Genomic DNA, 20565 nt, shown 5'->3' with positions numbered 1-20565 from the left:
CGCTGGATTAAGCATGATACCTGCAGGTAGTCATTTAACCATAAAATATTTAACGGTCTCTGTGTTTTTGCTTGTATGCAGGAATCAATAATGTTATGTAAGTCACATTCCTCCAGTGATTAGATTTATATAACCAAGGTCTCGAATTGTTGACAATCCGAAAACTCCAATAGCTGTCCTTGAGGTGTTTTTATGCTAATTGAATTCCAAAATTTTTCAAATTGACCAGAACGAGTGAATTTTTTAAAATTCAAATCAAATATTCGATTTACTTTAAATCGTTTCGATCATCTCTATTATTAGGCATATGTTAAAATTTAGGACTAGAATGCATCTTGTGTAGCCTGTTCCAATACTCGCAGGCCATAAAGACTAAAAACTTGAAACTAGTGTTGCCAACTTGGCTTTTTAATTTTTCTGGACAGTTTATCAAAAAGTCATGCACACACAATATTTTTTACGAACACATTGGAAAACAGTAATAATTCATTCTGTTTATGAGTGATCCATGTCTACAGCCCATAATTCTGATAGGAGACATCAGCTGCATTCACTGTAAACTGTAAAATGATGATAATTACAGTCAAAATGATCTGTATAAGTTTCTTCAATTTCAAAAAATTGACAGACACCTCAAATTTTTAAGGGACATATGGGGCAAATTTTGCCCTATTTTTATGGCTTTTCCTGGAATTTCTGGATGGCTGGCAAACCAGCATGTAACTTTCAGTGGTGCTATAATATACAGTATACATTTGCTAAGATCAAATGATGCAGCTTGTGGTGTGATAGTGACATCATCTGGTATCAGTTGACATCCGATATAATAAAACCCAAGAAAAAAACAAAATGAGCATAAACTCTCCAGAAGGTAAATAAGTACCGTAAATTGTATTAGTACTTGTAAATAACATAGGGTCTTTAGTTAATGCTATTTTGATAAAAAAAAGTATAAAAGCCATGACACAACATCAAGGTTTACCCATCAGGATGGTCTTAACATGTCATAGTATTAGAATCTTGTCTTGTGTCAAACAATGTCACTGTGAATAAGGGCAGAGCAAGACAAGGACCCGACTGAGACAACCAATCCCTGGGAAGTAATACAGATGAAATACTTTGCTCAGATAAAGTGGGAAGTTGATAAAGGCTGCATTCTGGAGCTAGAGGTATATGTGGTAAGCACTCTTGGGGCTTTCTAGTTTGAGGTCACTTTTGTAGGTATCACACATAGAGACCGATTCATCAAAGCTTTTACACCAGAATTCTGTTGTAAAAAAAATTTGAAAAATTGCAAAATTTTGGCTCAACTTGTGCCTTTGCTAAACGATTGCCACTAATGGCGTTCTCACACAATTTTTGCCCAGCTCCATCAAAGTGGGCAGAGCTGAGACGGGAAGAGTGTGGCAACCACCTCTTGTCGAATTCATGACGAGCGGCAACATTTCATACACCACAAATCTTACTCCAGTCCATGGAGACTTTTCAGATGTGCCAGATTCGTTAAGAGTTGCGTGCCTCTTAATGAATCAGAAGCATCTGACTCCAACACTACTCAACAAAACAAAATTCTGGTTTGGATGAATTAGGACCACAGTGTCAAAATCTTAATGAGAAAAATTCTCAATGAACAGAAAAGGCGATTTGTGCTATTTTATTTTTTAATTTGCAGAAGTTGTTTATGATAGAAGGAACAACTTATGAAATTTACGACCAAAATGGTAAAAGGGCCCTGAACATTTCAAAACTTGGGTCCCCATACAATGAGTATTCAAAAAGACAAATCTTTGCAGGAAATTTATTTCATTATCTGGAATGTCTCTGTACGTCTGTACAAGAAATAGGCATTTTTTTATGCTGCGCAGGGTTGCAGAAACCTGTTGATGGATGTCCTGTAAAGCAGATTTGTCATCAACAACTTTCACAATACAAGCTGCATTTTATGTGTGCAGCTTGTTTTATGAAATCCTGATATTAAAATGATTATTTTATGAATTCTAAAGGGTGAAATACTCGGACTCGCTGTACTCGTTACGACTACCTCCTAATACTCAGGTACTCGTAACGAGCAGCGAGTCCAATGCAAGTCTATGGGAAATGCGAGTAATGGGCTGTGTGTGTGTGCTGGGCTGGATGGGGACTGTGCGAAGGCTGTGCCGGGCTGTGCAGGTACTGTGCAGGGCTGTGCGGGACTGTGCTGGCCTGTGTGGGACTGTGCCGGGTTGTGCGGGACTGTGCTGGGCTGTGCGAGTACTGTGCTGACCTGTGCAGGACTGTGCTGGGCTGTGCAGATACTGTGCAGGGCTGTGCGGGACTGTGCTGGACTGTACTGGGTTGTGCGGGGACTGTGCTGACCTGTGCGGGACTGTGCTGGGCTGAGCAGGTACTGTGCAGGGCTGTGCGGGACTGTGCTGGGCTGTGCAGGTACTGTGAGGGACTGTGCTGGGCTGTGTGGGGACTGTGCTGGGCTGTGCGGGACTGTGCTGGGCTGTGCAGGTACTGTGCTGGGACTGTGCCGGGCTGTGCGGAGACTGTACAGGGCTGTGCGGGACTGTGCGGGCTGTGCCGAATATTGCAAGGCGAGTAGTGAAATACTCGCCAGGATTCGAGTACCGCGAGTACCGAATCCTAACGAGTATACTCGCTCATCCCTACTCATGTGTCCAAGTGTATTCAGTCTCTGCACACCCGGCCTGACTGACAGCTGCAGCCTGTACTGAGCGGTGTGAGATCACAGCAGCAGCAGGGAGGAGGGACACTGAGGATCTGTAAATAAGGCTAGGTGAGATAAGTTTCAACAGAAGCACAAAGGAGGGATTCTGGGAAGCTGTATTTCAGGCTAGGTGAGTGGAGATTCCACAGTAGCAAGGAGAAAATACAGCAGGAAGGAGGGACACTGTGGAGCTCTCAATCAGGCCAGGTGGATATTGATTGAGTTTGAACTTTCAAAAATAATTATATAGCCATTCCTTCATAAATTGTAAAGTAAGTACACCAGGTCTAAGACATGTGCATGCAGTTAGTAATGTATAATCACGTGACAGATCCACTTTTATTAGGATCTTGTAAGATCAAATGTTGATAAACTTTTCAGATCAGAGACAAATGTATATTCGTTTATGGCCAGCTTGCTGAACTTCTCAAAACAAAACCATTATCTTGTGTTTTGGCTATTGCAGGGCCCGAAGGGACAAATCTTTCACTCTGCAAAAGGTGTAAAATAATAAAAAATATTGACATGTATCATTTAGTTAAGAAATATCTTGACTAGGTGACCAAAGAAAGGGAAAGTAGCACATGCTGCAGTATTGCCTGAAAGTCTTCATAAACCACACGGATCACTTCTGGAACAGTACCCCCGCCAAAGCAGAGAGATTGAAAGGTATAAAGTAAAACACAGATAGAGCTAGGAATAAAACAGCTGGTTTCAATATTGCATGTGAAGTAAGGGAGGAAGGGTGAGCGATCATGTAGAAAAGTTACAGGGTGTCACCACTTTACAGACTGCCTTGACGGTCCTCTGACTGATGGCATTGGAGTTGGCTCCAAGAAGTAGCAGTCGGTGAGAATCTTACAAGGCACGTCCTGTAACTTCAGGAATGAAAGTTAATATGGATTGTATTGTAATTGTCAAATTCTAGAAAACATAATAGAGGATGATAGCAAAGCCAGCAAAAACTAATAGGACCCTGGGGGAACCTAAAACCTTTAACTTGTTCTCATCAAGGAATTGAAGGAAAAGAACTTCCAATCCAAGAAATAAATTCAAGGTCAAAAATAAAAGAGTCTTATACATTCCAATCAGAAATATACCGAGGAGTTGTCTATGATTAGAAGCACATGATATTGCAGCTCCTCTCATTCAGTTTAATCGAACTGAGCTGCAATACCAGACATACCCTGTAGGCAGGTCAGGTGTGGCACTGTTTCTAGAAGAAGGTAACCAGACTTTTCTAACATTGGACAACTCTTTTTTCTTGATGCCTCTAATGAGTAAGACATATAACAAGTACCATAAAGTGCTTCTGATCCTTTCTATTAGCCAGAGAAGAGATCTGCAACAAGGGCTGTGGTGGACTGTGGTTCTCAACATGGTCACCCATTCATTTTAGGGGAAACTTATAGGTGCTACTCTAACAGTGAATTGCAGTGGGTACCTGCTGCCAGACCTCGTATGGTCAGCTCACTGTGTTGGAAGCAAGTATGGATCCATGTGACAACCCTTTTCTTTGACTCTAAATGGGTTTTCTCATTGTAAAAAGTGATGGCATATCATTATCTTTTTGGATGACATATTCTAGGGGGATGGTATTTCTTAGCTGACCGCCATGACAATGCTATGAGGGAAAAACCTTTTTAAATGGAATCTGTCAGTAGGATCAATCCTCCTAAGCCATCTATCTGGACATGCAGGTCAAAAAAGATGAATAAAATGATACCTTTATATCTGTGATCCGATGAATGGTTCCCGGGAAATCCACGTTTCTCTAAATATGTAAATGAGCTGTTAAGATCTATGGTATGGACAGAGATCTCCCTGACAATCTACCTCCAAAGCTTATTTTAAATAAAAGGGGATGTGTACCAGAGTGAGATGTTTAGATCAGGAGAAGAAACGATCAGTCATTACATGTCTCACATTGGTTATGACCACTTTCGCTTAAAATAAGCTCTGGAGGCAGATTCTCAGGGAGATCTATGCCCGGCCCTTAGATCTTAACAGCTCATTTACATACTAAGAAAAATGTGAATTTCTCTGGAATAAGATATCAGATCACAGAGATCATGGTAGCATTGAATTCAGCTTCCAGTGACTTACTTGATGACATAGACTGCTTAGGAAGGCTGATCCTACTGACAGATTCCTTTTAAAGAAGTTGTAAGAAAATATTGCCATGTTTCCTTTAATGACCGTGTAACAGATAAAAATGGTTCTTCAAAGAAAGCAGATTAGTGGAGCTCTCAGCAATAGAACCACTCCTAGAATATGTCTTAAAAGCTGTTGATAAAGAAAAGACCTGGAGGTCTTCGCTAGACCTTGGACTGTCAAAATATAATTGGCATCTCCAGTTTTGTATTGACTGAGGCGCTTGAAGGGGTTTACCATGATTGGAAAACATGGCTGCACAACACCTGTCCACTAGTTGTGTCTGGTGTCGCAACTCAGTTCCATCAAAGCAAATGAAGTTGAGCTGCACTTTCACACACAACCTGTGGACAAATGTGGCGCTACTTTTGGAAGAAAGCAGCTGTGTTTTCAAATACTGCCTTTTAAGCAATACTTTTTTCAATCTTTCTTTCCCGTACATTACAATATTATTATTCTTTTAAACAGTTTGCTGGAGAACAAAATTTTGGAAATGGAAGTCAGACATAAGATTGAACTGGATACGTTGAAGATAGAGAAGGAAACATTACAAGGTCTGGTGTCCAGACAAAACTACATCATCCAAGAGCTGGAGAAGCAGCTGAGCAAAGCCACTACTAACAATAGCATGTTACAGAAGCAGCAGATGGAGCTGATGGACACCGTGCACAACCTGGTCAAACTCTGCTCAAAAGAAGGAGGTCAGTAATGTTTCGGCTTTGGATCTTACAGTAGAAGGTCTAGTGCGTGCATATTTGGGATTTGCACACAATAAGTTATAGACCGCCTATCTTTGGGTGTAGTGGGACATGTGCCTTACGGAGGGAGGTGCCAATAAACCACTCTGTCTTACCTAGAAAATTTGGACATATGGTCAGGGCAGCAAAGTAAAGAAAATCTTCGTTATGATTTCAGAAAGGATTTTAATGGAAAATATTCCCACGGTTGAAAAAGTAAAATCATTGAATGTTGTCCTTGCCCCCATCCTATATCAAATAATTAAACAGGGGCAAGATTTTTCTTACAGGGATGCAGATGTTTTTGCCAGACTCCCCAGAACTCTCTTCAGAGCTAAAGTCCTTCACTTCAAACATATTCGAGAGAACCATAGGGACAGGAGGAAAGGACAGAGGCAAAAGGGACCCAGCAGGCTTATTTTTGGAGGATTTGCGTATGCCCACATAGCTGATCAGCTTGAATTCATATCTCCCGGAAAGGCTTCTCCTAGCTAAAGGAACAAAGATTTTACTCGGAGAAATGTCCCTTTGAAAGACAGGAGCCGATTCACAAACCCTCGCTGGGTAAGGGATGTGTTGCAGTTCCTCCTACTGATCAGTCATATTGAAGGATTGTGACAAGACTCGAGTTTCAGGCATGGACAGAAGAAACACCCGACCACGGGGTGAAAAGGAAAGGCCCGAAGGCACAGAAGGTGGACTCTTGGGCCTAATCTTGACAAGGCAGTTGGTAGCACAATGCTATCTCCATTGAAGCACCTGGCTGGTGGACCAGTCAACAACCAGCGAATGTCGACTCAGCCATGGGAGATGCATAAGAATCGGCTTTACAGACTTGGTCATGGGAGATGCATAAGAATTGGCTTTACAGACTTGGGTAGCACATAAAAAGAATTTTTTTCAGAATGCTGAATTCCAATCTGCAGGGTGACTGGCAGTGTGATATAACGAATAGATTCTGCCAAGAGTTGTCCTTCAATGGAGGCAATAAACATATGGTGATCCAGCTGTTGTGTAGGGAGCTGAAGATGATGGACCAGATGCAGATGGAGGAAGTTGCCCACAGAGCCAAAATCCAGATGGGCAGACACGAAGAGGGATCTCTACTGTGAGGACAGGGTAACTTTGGTCACCAGATTTGGAGAGCAATCTCTCCTGCCTAGGGTCACCTCTTCAACCTCTCCAACCAACCCTCTCCGGGCTTCCCTGGGAAGTGATGAACATAACGCTGTTTCTTATATATAGTGTTTGACTATCTCTACCTTCATCGGTTCTATAGCAGAATGTGGAGCCTGCGTCAACAGGGACGAAGCAGAAGATGAGATGCAGCCAGGTTCCATGAATGCTGCCCAGAACAACTCCAAAAATCTCCGAGTGTTGCGACTCTTGGGACCACCATGCTCCCATATAGTTTCTCACCAAGCCAGGGTTCGTTTGGGGAGCAAAGAAACCATGAACACAATCATGGTCTGGTCTGAAAGGAAAATATGAGCATGAAGAGTTAAGTGGATCTGGCACTGGTTTATGAAGCTGTAGCTTTTTGGGGTCTCCATCAAAGTGGGACAGAAGTGGAAGCTGAAGTTTAGCTGCTCCACCAACTCCCTGATGGGCACAAAATCTAGACATTTTGGTATTGGGGGCCTCCTATTTACTATTACATAAAAAGGTAATGAGTGATGACCAAAAAATAAAACATCCATCCACGTCAGGTAATAATACTGTTAGCCATCTGAAGCACTGTATATATTGTATAGCTGAGAAACAGACAAATTTAAGAAAGACCGGATGCCCAATGCATTACATGGAAAATAAATATGAGCAAATCTTTTGAAATTCAAATTTGACAGCTTTGCTGAATTTTGCATTAAATATAATTCATGGAAAATCAATTTGAAAGTACTCTATAACCTCCATCTGCCTGAAAGACATGTAATACATTTTTTTTTCTCACACACTAATTTTTACTGCTGTACTAGTACACATTCTGTTTCAGTACATTGTATTCATTGTTTTATGGTGTTTTCTCCTTATTTCTATGGTAAAACTGTGAGCACTGACATCCTCTTACTATCCAGAGTCACCACAAAATAGCTGCTGCGTTTCTTGCCTGTGCTTTTATATTGGCTATGATCGCTCCTCCTGATTGACTGTGCTATACCATGTGATGTGCTAACTTTATTTGGAAGTCCATCTGACCATGCCCAAGTTCAGGCGATCTGGCTGGTGCAATCTTTTGCAATGTGGAGAATGGCTAAGTGTAAGATGAGTATGGTTCATCAAATTCCTAAAATTTCTACAAGGGCTCAATTTGCATCAAATTGATTACATTTTCTATGAATGACAGAGTTTGGAGGTCAATTGAATCAATGTAATACTTTATTTCACCTGTGGGAGTGCTGTATGGAATTTAAACACTTGTTTTCATAGATTAGAACTGATACTTGGAGTATACCTTGTTAACAATTTGGTCCAGATTGAGCAATTTTTTCACCTTTTTAACTTCGGAAAGATCATGAACCCTAGGCCTCAGCATATATAACCTGTGTATGAGGTTCTTCCTCCTTACTTGACTTGCTTCTTCATATCTTATATACACTCACTGGCCACTTTATTAGGTACACCATGCTAGTAACGGGTTGGACCCCCTTTTGCCTTCAGAACTGCCTCAATTCTTCGTGGCAGAGATTCAACAAGGTGCTGGAAGCATTCCTCAGAGATTTTGGACCATATTGACATGATGGCATCACACAGTTGGCGCAGATTTGTCGGCTGCACATCCCTGATGCGAATCTCCCGTTCCACCACATCCCAAAGATGCTCTATTGGATTGAGATCTGGTGACTGAGGAGGCCATTTGAGTACAGTGAACTCATTGTCATGTTCAAGAAACCAATCTGAGATGATTCGAGCTTTATGACATGGCGCATTATCCTGCTGAAAGTAGCCATCAGATGCCTGTTCTTAGCTGAGAGGAGTGGTACCCAGTGTGGTCTTCTGCTGCTGTAGCCCATCTGCCTCAAAGTTCGACGCACTGTGCGTTCAGAGATGCTCTTCTGCCTACCTTGGTTGTAACGGGTGGCAATTTGAGTCACTGTTGCCTTTCTATCAGCTCGAACCAGTCTGCCCATTCTCCTCTGACCTCTGGCATCAACAAGGCATTTCCGGCCACAGAACTGCCGCTCACTGGATTTTTTTTCTTTTTCGGACCATTCTCTGTAAACCCTAGAGATGGTTGTGCGTGAAAATCCCAGTAGATCAGCAGTTTCTGAAATACTCAGACCAGCCCTTCTGGCACCAACAATCATGCCACGTTCAAAGGCACTCAAATCACCTTTCTTCCCCATACTGATGCTCGGTTTGAACTGCAGGAGATTGTCTTGACCATGTCTACATGCCTAAATGCACTGAGTTGCCGCCATGTGATTGGCTGATTAGAAATTAAGTCTTAACACACAGTTGGACAGGTGTACCTAATAAAGTGGCCAGTGAGTGTATATTTCACATTGACTCGTTCTTAGCATGTGTAATATATCTAAAGCAATAGTGCACATTACATATGAGAGAACAGACTAGAGCTGTAAGATTTATTTAGACTAACCTTAGGTCAATTGCATAAATTCATATACCCTCTTATCTCAACAAATAAAGAAATATAAATAAGATATGCCATATAACATAGTAAAAATAATATCTCTAGGTCAGCACCTAAAAAACAATAATTCAGCAGACGCAAGTAGCCAGTTCTTCGACATCTTTTGTTCTAGGAACTCATCCAACTCACTTATGAAAGTATTACCATGTGTTTTACATTGCATTTGATAAAAGCAAATTGCTCATTTTCTCCTGTCACAGTGATAGATTCATTCAATCAAACCATGATGAAACACCCCACAAACGTTTATAGGGCATTAGTTCTGTAACCGTTATAGGCTGCTGGTCAACAACAATGCATGTGATTGTCTATGGGAGCAATTTGTATAAACAGGCATCACAAGCCGCACTACCGAAAGAAATGACTGAAAGCTGAGATCACAGACAGAAATCTCCATGCTTCCAGAGCATTTACATAGAAATAAAACAAACAGATAATTGGTGGATGGATGGATGGATAGATAGATAGATAGATAGATAGATAGATAGATAGATAGATAGATGTCAAAAGTTTTGAGATTAACACAAATTTTGGTTTCCATAAAGTTTGCTGCTTCATTGTTTTTAGATGTCTTACTGGTTATTTATAAGGTTTTTATCATTTATTGATAAATACTGTACATTAAGTTTATGCAAAGACTCAATATTTACCTTGGTGAATCTTATTTTTCAAGACTACTATCCTTTGCCCGATTAGCTGTATATTATTATTATTTATTTTTATAGCATCATTTATTCCATGGCGCTTTAAATGTGAGGATGGGTGTACATAATAAAAAACAAGTACAGTAATCTTAAACAACACAGGTCACGACTGGTACAGGAGGAGAGAGGACCCTGCCCGCAAGGGCCCACAATCTACAAGGGATGGGTGACTATACAGTAGGTGAGGGTAGAGCTGGTCGTGCAGTGGTTTGGTGGATCGGTGGTTACTGCAGGTTGTAGGCTTGTCGGAAGGGAGAGGTCTTCGGGTTCCTTATGAAGGTTTCCATGGTAGGCAAAAGTCTGATATATTGTGGTAGAGAGTTCCAGAGTAGGAAGAGGATTGTGGGAAGAGGAGATAAGAGGGGAGTCGAGAAGGAGATCTTGTGAGGATCGGAGGTTGCGTGCAAGTAAGTACCGGGAGACGAGGTCACAGATGTATCAGCATCTTGGCCAAATCCTGATGGATGACAACCCATTCTTACCTAATCAATACTTCAAGTTGCTCTTGGAGGATGCTTAGATCCCATTCTCTATTCATGACAGTGTTCGAAGGCCAGGTTCATATTGCGTTAACCCAGCCCGTTCAACGCATAGTGTTGACGGGCTGCGTTAACGGTATAGCATAACACGATCGGATGGAAAAGGGATGGAAAGAAAAGTGTACATATTTAAGGGCAAATATGACGCAAGAGAGGTTGGTTGGGTTGGCAACAATTTCGATAGAATCTGAAGTTGCTAAACAAATTAATCTCGGTGACTTAGTGTCATCCTTTTAAAGAAAAAGGCAAGGAAACAAAAATTTTAATTACCTATGGTCGTTTTTGCTTTGTGTTATTGATTACTTTGTATATATTTGTCCTATACAACTTCTCAGAAGATTAAAGAGTTAGGAGAGAGTTAATTAATCATTGTTGTTGTGATTTATTTTGCTCCTAAATTTATATCCCAAGTTTTCATCTACTGCCAAGAATAGTAGGGGCGCAACAAAATAGTTTCGCCTAGGGTGCCGTAATCTCTCGGGCCGGCCCTGGTTAGGTGGACACAGTGAAAACATGTACCTCAACATTTTACTTATATCAACATGTCTTCTAGCTCATTTTTTTAAATTTTATTTTCTTGTACTTTGTACAAATAGGGGCTCGGCTTCCCCACTCTTTTGAGCTAGGCATTTTGTCTATACTTAGCTCTCCTCAAGCAGGAGTCTGAACAGTTGTGTCTGCGTCCTGCTCTGCCCCATCTACAGTGAGGACTGCTGACACATGGTGAGGTTTAATACTAGAGATAGGACCGGTGGGTTCACCTTATCGCAGCAGGGTGGCTTTTACACGTTTTTATCAAAACAATACCAATTAAATACCCTATGCTATTTTCATGTACTATTATTATTTATTTATTTACAACAGGGTATGTGTTCATTTCTTTTAGCTTAGGTTTTGTCCATTAGGTGACCACAGTGTGAACATATACCTAATCGTTGCACCAACATACCGTATATACTCGTGTATAAACCGAGATTTTCAGCACGTCTTTTTTGTGCTGAAAATGCCCCCCTTGGCTTATACATGAGTCATATGCCAGAAAGCCAGCGGGGGGGGGATGGGGAGCAGGGTAGCAACTGCAACCGCTGAAGAGATCATACTCACCCTCCTCTGCATCATCGCTGGTCTCCATCCCTGTATCTCTATTCTGGGGCCTGCAGCTTCTTCCTGTGTTGAGCAGTCACATTGTACCACTCATTAAAGTAATGAATATGCACACAACTCCACTCCTATAGGCGTGGAGCGCATATTCATTACTTTAATGAGCGGTACCATGTGACCGCTCAGCACTGGAAGGAGCTGCCAGCCCCGGGACAACAGAGAAGAAGGGAAGTCCAGAGGCCAGCAGGGTGAGTATGACGGGGAGGGTAAGCCATGAAATATTCACCTGTCCCCGTTCCACCTCTGGCTGTGATGTTCAAGTCAGATGGCGCAATGACATTTTTAGTGCCCTCTGCCTGAACAGTCACAGCCAGAGGACCCAGAAGACAAAGCAGCATACGGCGGTGGAACAGGGACATGTGAATATCGCAAGTGCCAGATGCATGAGCCAGCGGCAACACCAGCACCTGGCCCCCATAGCACGCCAGTGTCCTTGCCTGCTCAGGACACCAGCACCTGGCCCCCAGCGAAGAGAGGTGAGTATGTCATTTTCTTTAATCGCAGCAGCAGCATATGGGGCATATTATTCTATGGAGTATCTTATGGGGCCATCAACTTTTATGGACCTTTATATGGGGCATATTATTCTATTGAGCATCTTATGGGGCCATCAACTTTTATGGAGCATTATATGGGGCCTATTATTCTATGGAGAATCTTATGGGGCCATCATTAACCTTTTGTGCAGCATTATATGGGGCATATTTTTGTATGGAGCATCTTATGGAGCCCATCATGAACTTTATGGAGCCTTTTATGGGGCCCATCATAACCATTTTGGAGCATTATATGGGGATTATTTTGTATGGAGCATCTTATGGTGCCCATCAATGAACTGTATGGAGCATTATATAGGGCTCCTGATTCAATATGGATATTCAAAAACATTTAACCTACTGATGTCTCAATTACCTTTATTTTTATTGGTATCTATTTTTATTTTTGAAATTTGCCAGTAGCTACTGCATTTCCCACCCTAGGCTTATACTCGAGCCAATAAGTTTTCCCTGGTTTTTTGTGGCAAAACTAGGGGCCTCGGCTTATACTTGGGTCGGCATATACTCGAGTATATACGGTATATTTTGGCATATTTTCTTTGTTTTTTTCTCCATAGTAACAGACAGCAAACCCTGTGTGGTCGGCTATCACGCACCTTACTCTCTATCACTCATTTCTTATTAAACTACCAAATGTATGTATCCTATAAGTACAGAAATAATGTAAGCGTCCAGCAGCAGGATCAGACTACAGAGAGTTTGTGAGCAGTGTGTTTCCAAGTAGTACTGCATATAGTTCTGCATAGAAGATGTAGACATATACCGTAATTGTAAAATGTCTGTGATTTATAGTGTTTGCAAAGTTGTTATTTTTTGTTTTACTATAAATGAATTAAAGTAAATGCTGGAAAAGGTGAACAGTCCCATTTAGATCCTATAGCAATCATTTATAGGACCAAACAATTTTCTTGCCTCACGTTGAGTATCACCAGTAAGGAATAGTACAGTGATCCTTTTCGTAGTCTGAATGACTGTAAACTGGGAAAATAGCTTATATTTAAATGCAATGGATGTAGTAAGAGGATGGAATTTAGGTGAAGTGCCCCTTGAAAAAAACCAAGAGGCCCCTCAATATGGTCAGAGTTTCACAAACATAGTAAGAGTGAAGACAAAATGAAATGTGACTACCAGAGCAAATTTGGTCTCAGTCCAAGTGCGAGGGTCTCCACACTTCTTCTGGAGAGATCTTCTTGTGGACACAGTGTAGGGACGAGGCGATGATTTACTGTTTATATTATCGCCTGTGAAATGGCTGGGCAGAGTTTACACATTTTATTCATTGGACCCCAAGGAATGTTTTGTATTATTTTTTTTATACACAAAACCACAAAATACTTTTTTTAGGCAGACTCAGTCCCTTTATCTGGAACAGCCGATCTGCACCCAATATCCAATGCACATAGCAGTCATAAATGGACAAGGATCCAGTTATGACTTACATATTATACTTTTTCAGGGGTTATCTAGTTTACACTCTCATTGTGAATTAGAGATTGGGTACCCCATAAAGTATCTAGTACTGAATCATATCATCTACATGTACCCCCATAACAGTGCCCGCAACAGTGGTTATAAATTACTAGATTATGGCCCGATGCTATCGCATCGGGAGGATGCGATAGCATCACACCTCTTGCCATGTTAACCCTCAACACACACACTCCTCAACACACACTCCTCTCACCTTTCACCATCTCCACTCACTCTTTCACTCCACATACGACCCCTTCTCTCACTCCGTCTCTCATACTCACGCCGTCATCGCCGCTGCTCCACGATCCCCGACATCTTCTTCCGCCGGCGCCATCCTGGATCCAGACGTTGTCCACGCCGGCGACATGTTCTTGCGGCGACGCCATCTTGAGTATCGTGAAATCCCGCGATAGTCAAGATGGCGTCGCCGGAAGAACATGTCGCCGGCGTGGACGACGTCGAGATCCAAAATGGCGTCGACGAAATCTCGCGAGTTTTCGCCGACGCCATTTTGGATCCCGACGTCGTCCTCACCGGCGACATGTTCTTGCGGCGACGCCATCTTGACTATCGCGGGATTTCGCCGATCCAAAATGGCATCGCCGCAAGAACATGTCACCTGCGTGGATGACGTCGGGATCCAAAATGGCGTCGGCGAAATCTCGCGAGTTTTCGCCGACGCCATTTTGGATCCCAACGTCGTCCTCGCCGGCGACATGTTCTTGCGGCGACGCCATCTTGACTATCGCGGGATTTCGCCGATCCAAAATGGCGTCGCCGCAAGAACATGTCGCCGGCGTGGAGGATGTCTGGATCCAGGATGGCGCCGGCGGAAGATGATGTCGGGGATCGTGGATCAGCGGCGATGACGGCGTGAGTATGAGAGATGGAGTGAGAGAAAGGGTCGTATGTGGAGTGAAAGAGTGAGTGGAGATGGTGAAAGGTGAGTGGAGTGTGTGTGTTGAGGGTTAACATGGAAAGAGGTGTGCGGTGACGTCACCGGTTACAACTGGACGGAAGTTGTTACAACCGGAAGTTGCTTAGGGCATTTATTATTATAGATACTGTCAGAGATTTACCCTCTGCATAGTGCACTCACCCCCCTTATAATGCACTTGCCCCTCTTATACTGCAGCCACATGCCTCTTTTACCCTGCAATCATATGTACTATTTACAGTAGAACCATTTGTCCTGTCTACAGAGCATGCCTTTTGCCTCCTTTATATAACTACCATACAACTCTTTATAGTAGAACCATGTAATCCCCTATAAAGCAGCTATTTGCCCTCTTTTATAGTGCAGTCACATGTCTCCTTTATATTGCAGCCATATGATCCCTTATAATTCAGTTTTACGCTCCTTAGCCCCTATATAGTGCACCCACATGCCCCCTCTATAGTGCAGTTACATGTCCCCGCTATACTGGAGCCACATGCCCCCTCTGTACTTGTGCCACATGCCCCTTCTGAAATTGTGCCACTTGCCCATTCTGAAATTGTGCCACATGCTCCCTCTGTGGTTATGCAAAATGCCCCTTCTGTAGCTGTGCCACATGCCACCTCTGTAGTGCACTTTTATGTCCCCTCTATTTTGGAGTGACATGCCCCCTCTGTAGTTGTGCCACATGTCCCCATTATAGTGCAGTTACATGTCCCCTCTATACTGGAGCCACATGCACCCGCTATAGTGCAGTCTCATGCCCCTCTGTATAGATCAGCCACATGCCCCATATGTAGTTGTGCCATTTGCCCCCTTTATAGTGCATTTATATTTCCCTCTAAACGCAGCCACATGCCCTTTCTGTAGTTGAGCAACATGCCCCCTCTATAGGGCAGTCACATTCCTGCTCTATAATTCCACCACTTGCCCTCTCTACAGTAGAGGTATATGCCCCTTCTATAATCCCGACACTTGCCCTCTTTATTGTACACCCATATGCCCGCTTTATACTGCTAGTCCGATACATGATTACTAGTTCTGTCATATCCTGCAAACCATTCTATCCCTATAAAATGTCAGCACCAAATTTTCTTGAACATTTCCTTTCTTGTTTGATTTAAATGAACTTCAGTCTTACAGTAACGATGCTTCCCTTTACCACTTTCATGGTTTAAGTGTACACAGCTTGGAATTCAGAGCGGAGTCCCCTGATGCCCAATACTATAACATGATAAATGGGGGTTTTACACCAGAATCCCCCATTGCATATGGATATCAGTAGTACATGCTTACATCTATCTGAACAGTTGTGTACTATAGGAGGTACAGAAGAAGGTAAAATCTATGGTGGTCAGTGAAAATTGGTCAGATTTTGCAAAAATTGTAAACATATTTTAAATGTAGCGTTAGCTTTATTTCTCCAGGTCTCCAATGTTGGGGTGATCCTTCTAATCTATTGTCCATGTAAATATATATTTCTTTAGTGTTTTTATACCTTACAATGTACCTTTGCTGCACTTGCAATTTTACTATTCACACTACCATTAAATATAGGGGAATTTGTTTGTTTGTTTTTATTACATTTTCTAAGACACTGATTAATCAAGCTGTGTAATTTGACATAAAACTGCTTGAAAAAATTCAAAAGATTTTCAAATTTTTGTGTTTTTACACCAGTATCGGCCAACTAAATCAGCTCTATGAAAAGTGGGCGAAACTTAGATGGGAGAGGGGTGATTGAATGCTGCGGACAAAGTAATCATAAGTGGTGCCGAAAAAGAGGCATAAATTGGAGTACGTAATACAGTATATTGTGACAGGATCACTGGCGCCGTATGTGAGGGGAGATGTGTCGCAATGGTTGTACTCACCATATCTGCACCTCAAGGGTGTGGTTGGAGGGAGTTAAATGTCCAGCCAGGGTTGTTTTTCTGTCTGTGTTGTTTTGGAGGAAGGAAGACTCCAGGCTGAAGCTCCAGAGAAAGAGCTGCCATGTGTGTTTATATCAGAAGCCTAGAGCCATACTGGGAAGGACTTTGTATGGACTTTTTATTTTCATTTGTGCCAGGAAGGCAGTTTTTGTTGCTATTTTGGGTTTTATGATTTATGAAACAATAAACCACCCAGAGACATTAACATAAAGTATTCCTGTGTCTACCTCGGGGAGCAGCTAATATGTATTGTAGGCTGACAGGGAAGATACTGGTCGGAGATTATAGCTCACCCAGAAAGTTAAGCTGGGCAAGATATTAAAAGACAGGCAGTACTGTTTTGTACAGCAGCTTAGATGGTGAGCCGTTTTATTTATGATAGTTCCAGGCAGGTTTATTGGAGTGATGAGGAGGATTTAGTGTTGAGACTCATCACTCCCACTCCCTCTCCAGTACAGCTTTTGCTGGAGGCTAGGCAGCTCAGCTGAGAGGTCTTCTCATTAGTGACACAGAAAAGGCTGAAGGAAAAAAAGCTTTAGATGGTTACAGCCTCCGGACTGATGTGGTGTGTTAATGAGAAGGACTTGCATGGTGAGTAAATGTGCAAAATGCTGAGTGGCTGGAGAGCCAAGCCCCACATTCATCCCTTGTAGCATGAGTCAGCGGTATGCTATGTTAGTAAGTGCCTAGACGGGTTAAAGTCTGTTGTTTTGCTTTCCTTACTGTTTGTTACATTTTTGGCTGAAAATAAAGCCCCATGTTTTACGTATATGGACCTGTGTCTGCCTATATACAGTATATATATATATACTGTATATATATAGTGTATATTGTGAGTATATATCTTGCAGAAGCTCACAGCAGCTGAAAGATGTACCGAATTTGCCAAATCTAACAACAACGGCACTCTTCATTGAGACTGGTGTGCAGAATGCCAATCTTGATTAATCAGTGCCAAAGTTTTTGCATGTATAGGATTACAATTTATTTTTTTATTATTTGTAAATGTGGTTATTATATTTAAGGAGATTCCAGAAAGAGGACTTTTGTTTCTGGGGTTCCCCATTGTAATAATGTTGCGAACCGCTGGTTTAGTTAATACCATAGAGTAGGTCTGAAACTCAAGATGAAGCCCCAATACAATGCTAAGGATGTCAGGGTTCTGTCAGCAAAACCCTGACCTGTCACACACGACAATAAGCCCGTGTTGACAAACAGTCTCCCTTTGTCGACCACAGAATTGAATCGGAACGGCATGAAAAATACACATGAATGAAAATGACAGGAAACCTTGGGGTTAACGCCATGCATCACATCTGGAGATAGGAGTATGGCCATACAGCCTTCAGGTGTGCCGTCATGGCATCCAATACACATGGGGGGGTCTTTTGTCAAACCGTTTGAAAGACATAATGATAATTGATGAAATAAAGCATAACAGTTACTGGGATAATTATTTTTTTTATTTTACTTTGGATTTTTTTGTTTTTGAACAAGAAAAACAGAAACACAATTAAAAATAAAATGTGAAATGGAGTAACGTGAACAGATTGTTTATCAAGGTAGTAAGTTATTTCATAGTAGATTTTCCCTTTCCATCTGCATAGGCTTCTGTGTGACCAGACTCCTTATTAGCTTTCGAGGGCCATAGCGCGTTGGGATACGTGACAGCTTACAATTATCTGCTCCATTGCTATTGAAATGCTCTTTTACTTTCCCACCAGGCACTGTTGACTCATGTCAGCTCAGAACATCCACATTTTATTATAGATTCTCATGAGGGGTTTCATTGTAACAAATGTCGTAGCATCCCCAAATCAGATTATATTGTTTAAAAATCTAGATTAATGTACAAATTGGAGCTGATTCAGCACAGCTGGGTGGACTATTTTATATATTTTTAATTCATTGTGATAACATTGTGATGACCTTGTTTTAATATGCACTGATTCAATTTATAATATATCATTATAGGGGTTTGAGATCCATGATCTCCATGTCACTGCACTCTACATGAAAAGGCAGAAAATAAATTATTAAAATTCTGGTTACATTTACCCCCATTAAGGGGAGCTAGTTAGCGAATTGCATTCTGTATCATTATAGAATGATACAGAATAAACTGTGAACAATCTAGTGGTGGTTAAAGACAGTCAGAATTTTATCATTTGTCAAGTAGAGTTTTCTCTCCTTTTGGTGAATGGCTTCCCCTCTCTTTCTCCCTCTCTCTTCTGTAGAGTACAAGTTCTTATGGTCAGTGGGCTCCTCTCTCTCCTGTAGAGTCTAGGCTCTTATGGTCAGTGGGGTCCTTTCTTTTGCCGACAGAGTGTAAGTTCTTATGATCAGTGGGGTCCTCTCTCTCACCTGTAGAGTGTAAGCTCTTATGGTCAGCAGGGCCCTCTCTCTCCAGTACAGTGTAAGCTCCTATGGTCAGCTGAGTCCTCTCTCTCTCTCCTGTAGAGTGTAAGCTCTTATGGTCAGCGGAGTCATCTCTCTGTCCTGTAGAGTGTAAGCTCTTATGGACAGTGAGGTCCTCTCTCTCCTGTAGTGTTGTAAGCTCTTATGGGCAGTGGGGTCCTCTCTCTCTCTCCTGTAGAGTGTCAGCTCTTATGGTCAGCGGAGTCCTCTCTCTGTCCTGTAGAGTGTAAGCTCTTATGGACAGTGGGGTCCTCTCTCTCCTGTAGTGTTGTAAGCTCTTATGGGCAGTGGGGTCCTAACTCTCCTGTATAGTGTAAATTCTTATGAATCAGCAGAGTCCTCTTTCTCTTTCCTGTGGAGTGTAAGCTCTTATGGTCAGCGGGGTCCTCTCTCCTGTAGAGTGTAAGTTTTTATGGTCAATGGGGTCCTCTCTCCTGTAGAGTGTAAGCTCTTATGGTCAGTGGGGTCCTCTCTCTCCTGTAGAGTGTAAGCTCTTATGGTCAGCAGGGTCCTCTTTCTCATGTATAGTGTAAACTCTTATGGTCAGTAAGGTCCTTTCTCTCCTGTAGAGTATAATCTCTTATGGTCAGTGGGGTCCTCTCTCTCTCCTGTAGAGTGTAAGCTCTCAGGGTCAGTGGGATCCTCTCTGTCCTATAGAGTGTAGGCTCTTATTATCAGTGGGATCCTCTCTCTCTCCTGTAGAGTGTAAGCTCTTATGGTCAGCGGGGTCCTCTCTATCTCCATTAGAGTGTAAGCTCTTATGGTCAGTGGGGTCCTCTCTCTCTCCTGTAGAGTGTAAGCTCTTATGGTCAGCAGGGTCCTCTCTCTCCTGTAGAGTGTAAGTTTTTATGGTCAACAGGGTCTTCTCTCTCTCTCATGTATAGTGTAAACTTTTATGGTCAGTGAGGTCCTTTCTCTCCTGTAGAGTATAAGCTCTTATGGTCAGTGAGATCCTCTCTCTCTCCTGTAGAGTGTAAGCTCTGATGGTCAGCGGGGTCCTCCCTCCTGTAGAGTGTAAGCTCTTATGGTCAGCGGGATCCTCTCTCTCTCCTGTAGAGTGTAAGCTCTTATGGTTAGTGGGGTCCTCTCTCTCCTGTAGAGTGTAAGCTCTTATGGTCAGCGGGATCCTCTCTCTCTCCTGTAGAGTGTAAGCTCTTATGGTTAGTGGGGTCCTCTCTCTCTCCTGTAGAGTGTAAGCTCTTATGGTCAGCAGGGTCCTCTCTCATGTATAGTGTAAGCTCTTATGGTCAACGGGGTCCTCTTTCTCTCTCTCCTCTACTCCATGTGTATTTTCCAAGCAATTGCAAGCTTTCTAATATTGAGATCCAAGTCAATTTATTCTCTACAAAACTAATTTGTGGAAAAATTTGGCAAAGTTGGAAAATTTGAATTTTGAAAAGGTCCGGTCATCTCTAATCAATAGTCTCTAGATATATTGCATCAAAAGTTGGTAAGCATTCCTTAATGTTTTTCAGTATATATAACTGCAGTTCTAGGTTGTGCCAAATAACAACATCAACTCCAAAACATGTGGCCAAACCAGCTCTGCTACATCTATACAATTATTGAAAAAACTCCCCCTTAAC

At 42.2% G+C, this 20565-nt stretch overlaps 1 protein-coding gene across 1 annotated transcript in view; it reads left to right on the top strand.

The window, feature by feature from the left end:
- Positions 1-20565, top strand: part of ANGPT1 (angiopoietin 1) — a 445617-nt gene that overhangs the window by 288493 nt on the left and 136559 nt on the right. Inside the window, exon 4 of the mRNA XM_073590180.1 lies at positions 5336-5568. Within this exon, the coding sequence (XP_073446281.1) occupies positions 5336-5568 (233 nt within the window). The remainder of the gene's footprint in view (positions 1-5335; positions 5569-20565) is intronic.

Source organism: Dendrobates tinctorius, unplaced genomic scaffold, assembly GCF_039654945.1.
Source record: "Dendrobates tinctorius isolate UK_male_01 unplaced genomic scaffold, ASM3965494v1 ptg000116l, whole genome shotgun sequence".
Taxonomy (NCBI): Eukaryota; Metazoa; Chordata; class Amphibia; order Anura; family Dendrobatidae; genus Dendrobates; species Dendrobates tinctorius.
Note: the sequence above shows the minus strand (reverse complement) of the source record. Positions and strands in the feature narration are given on the sequence as shown.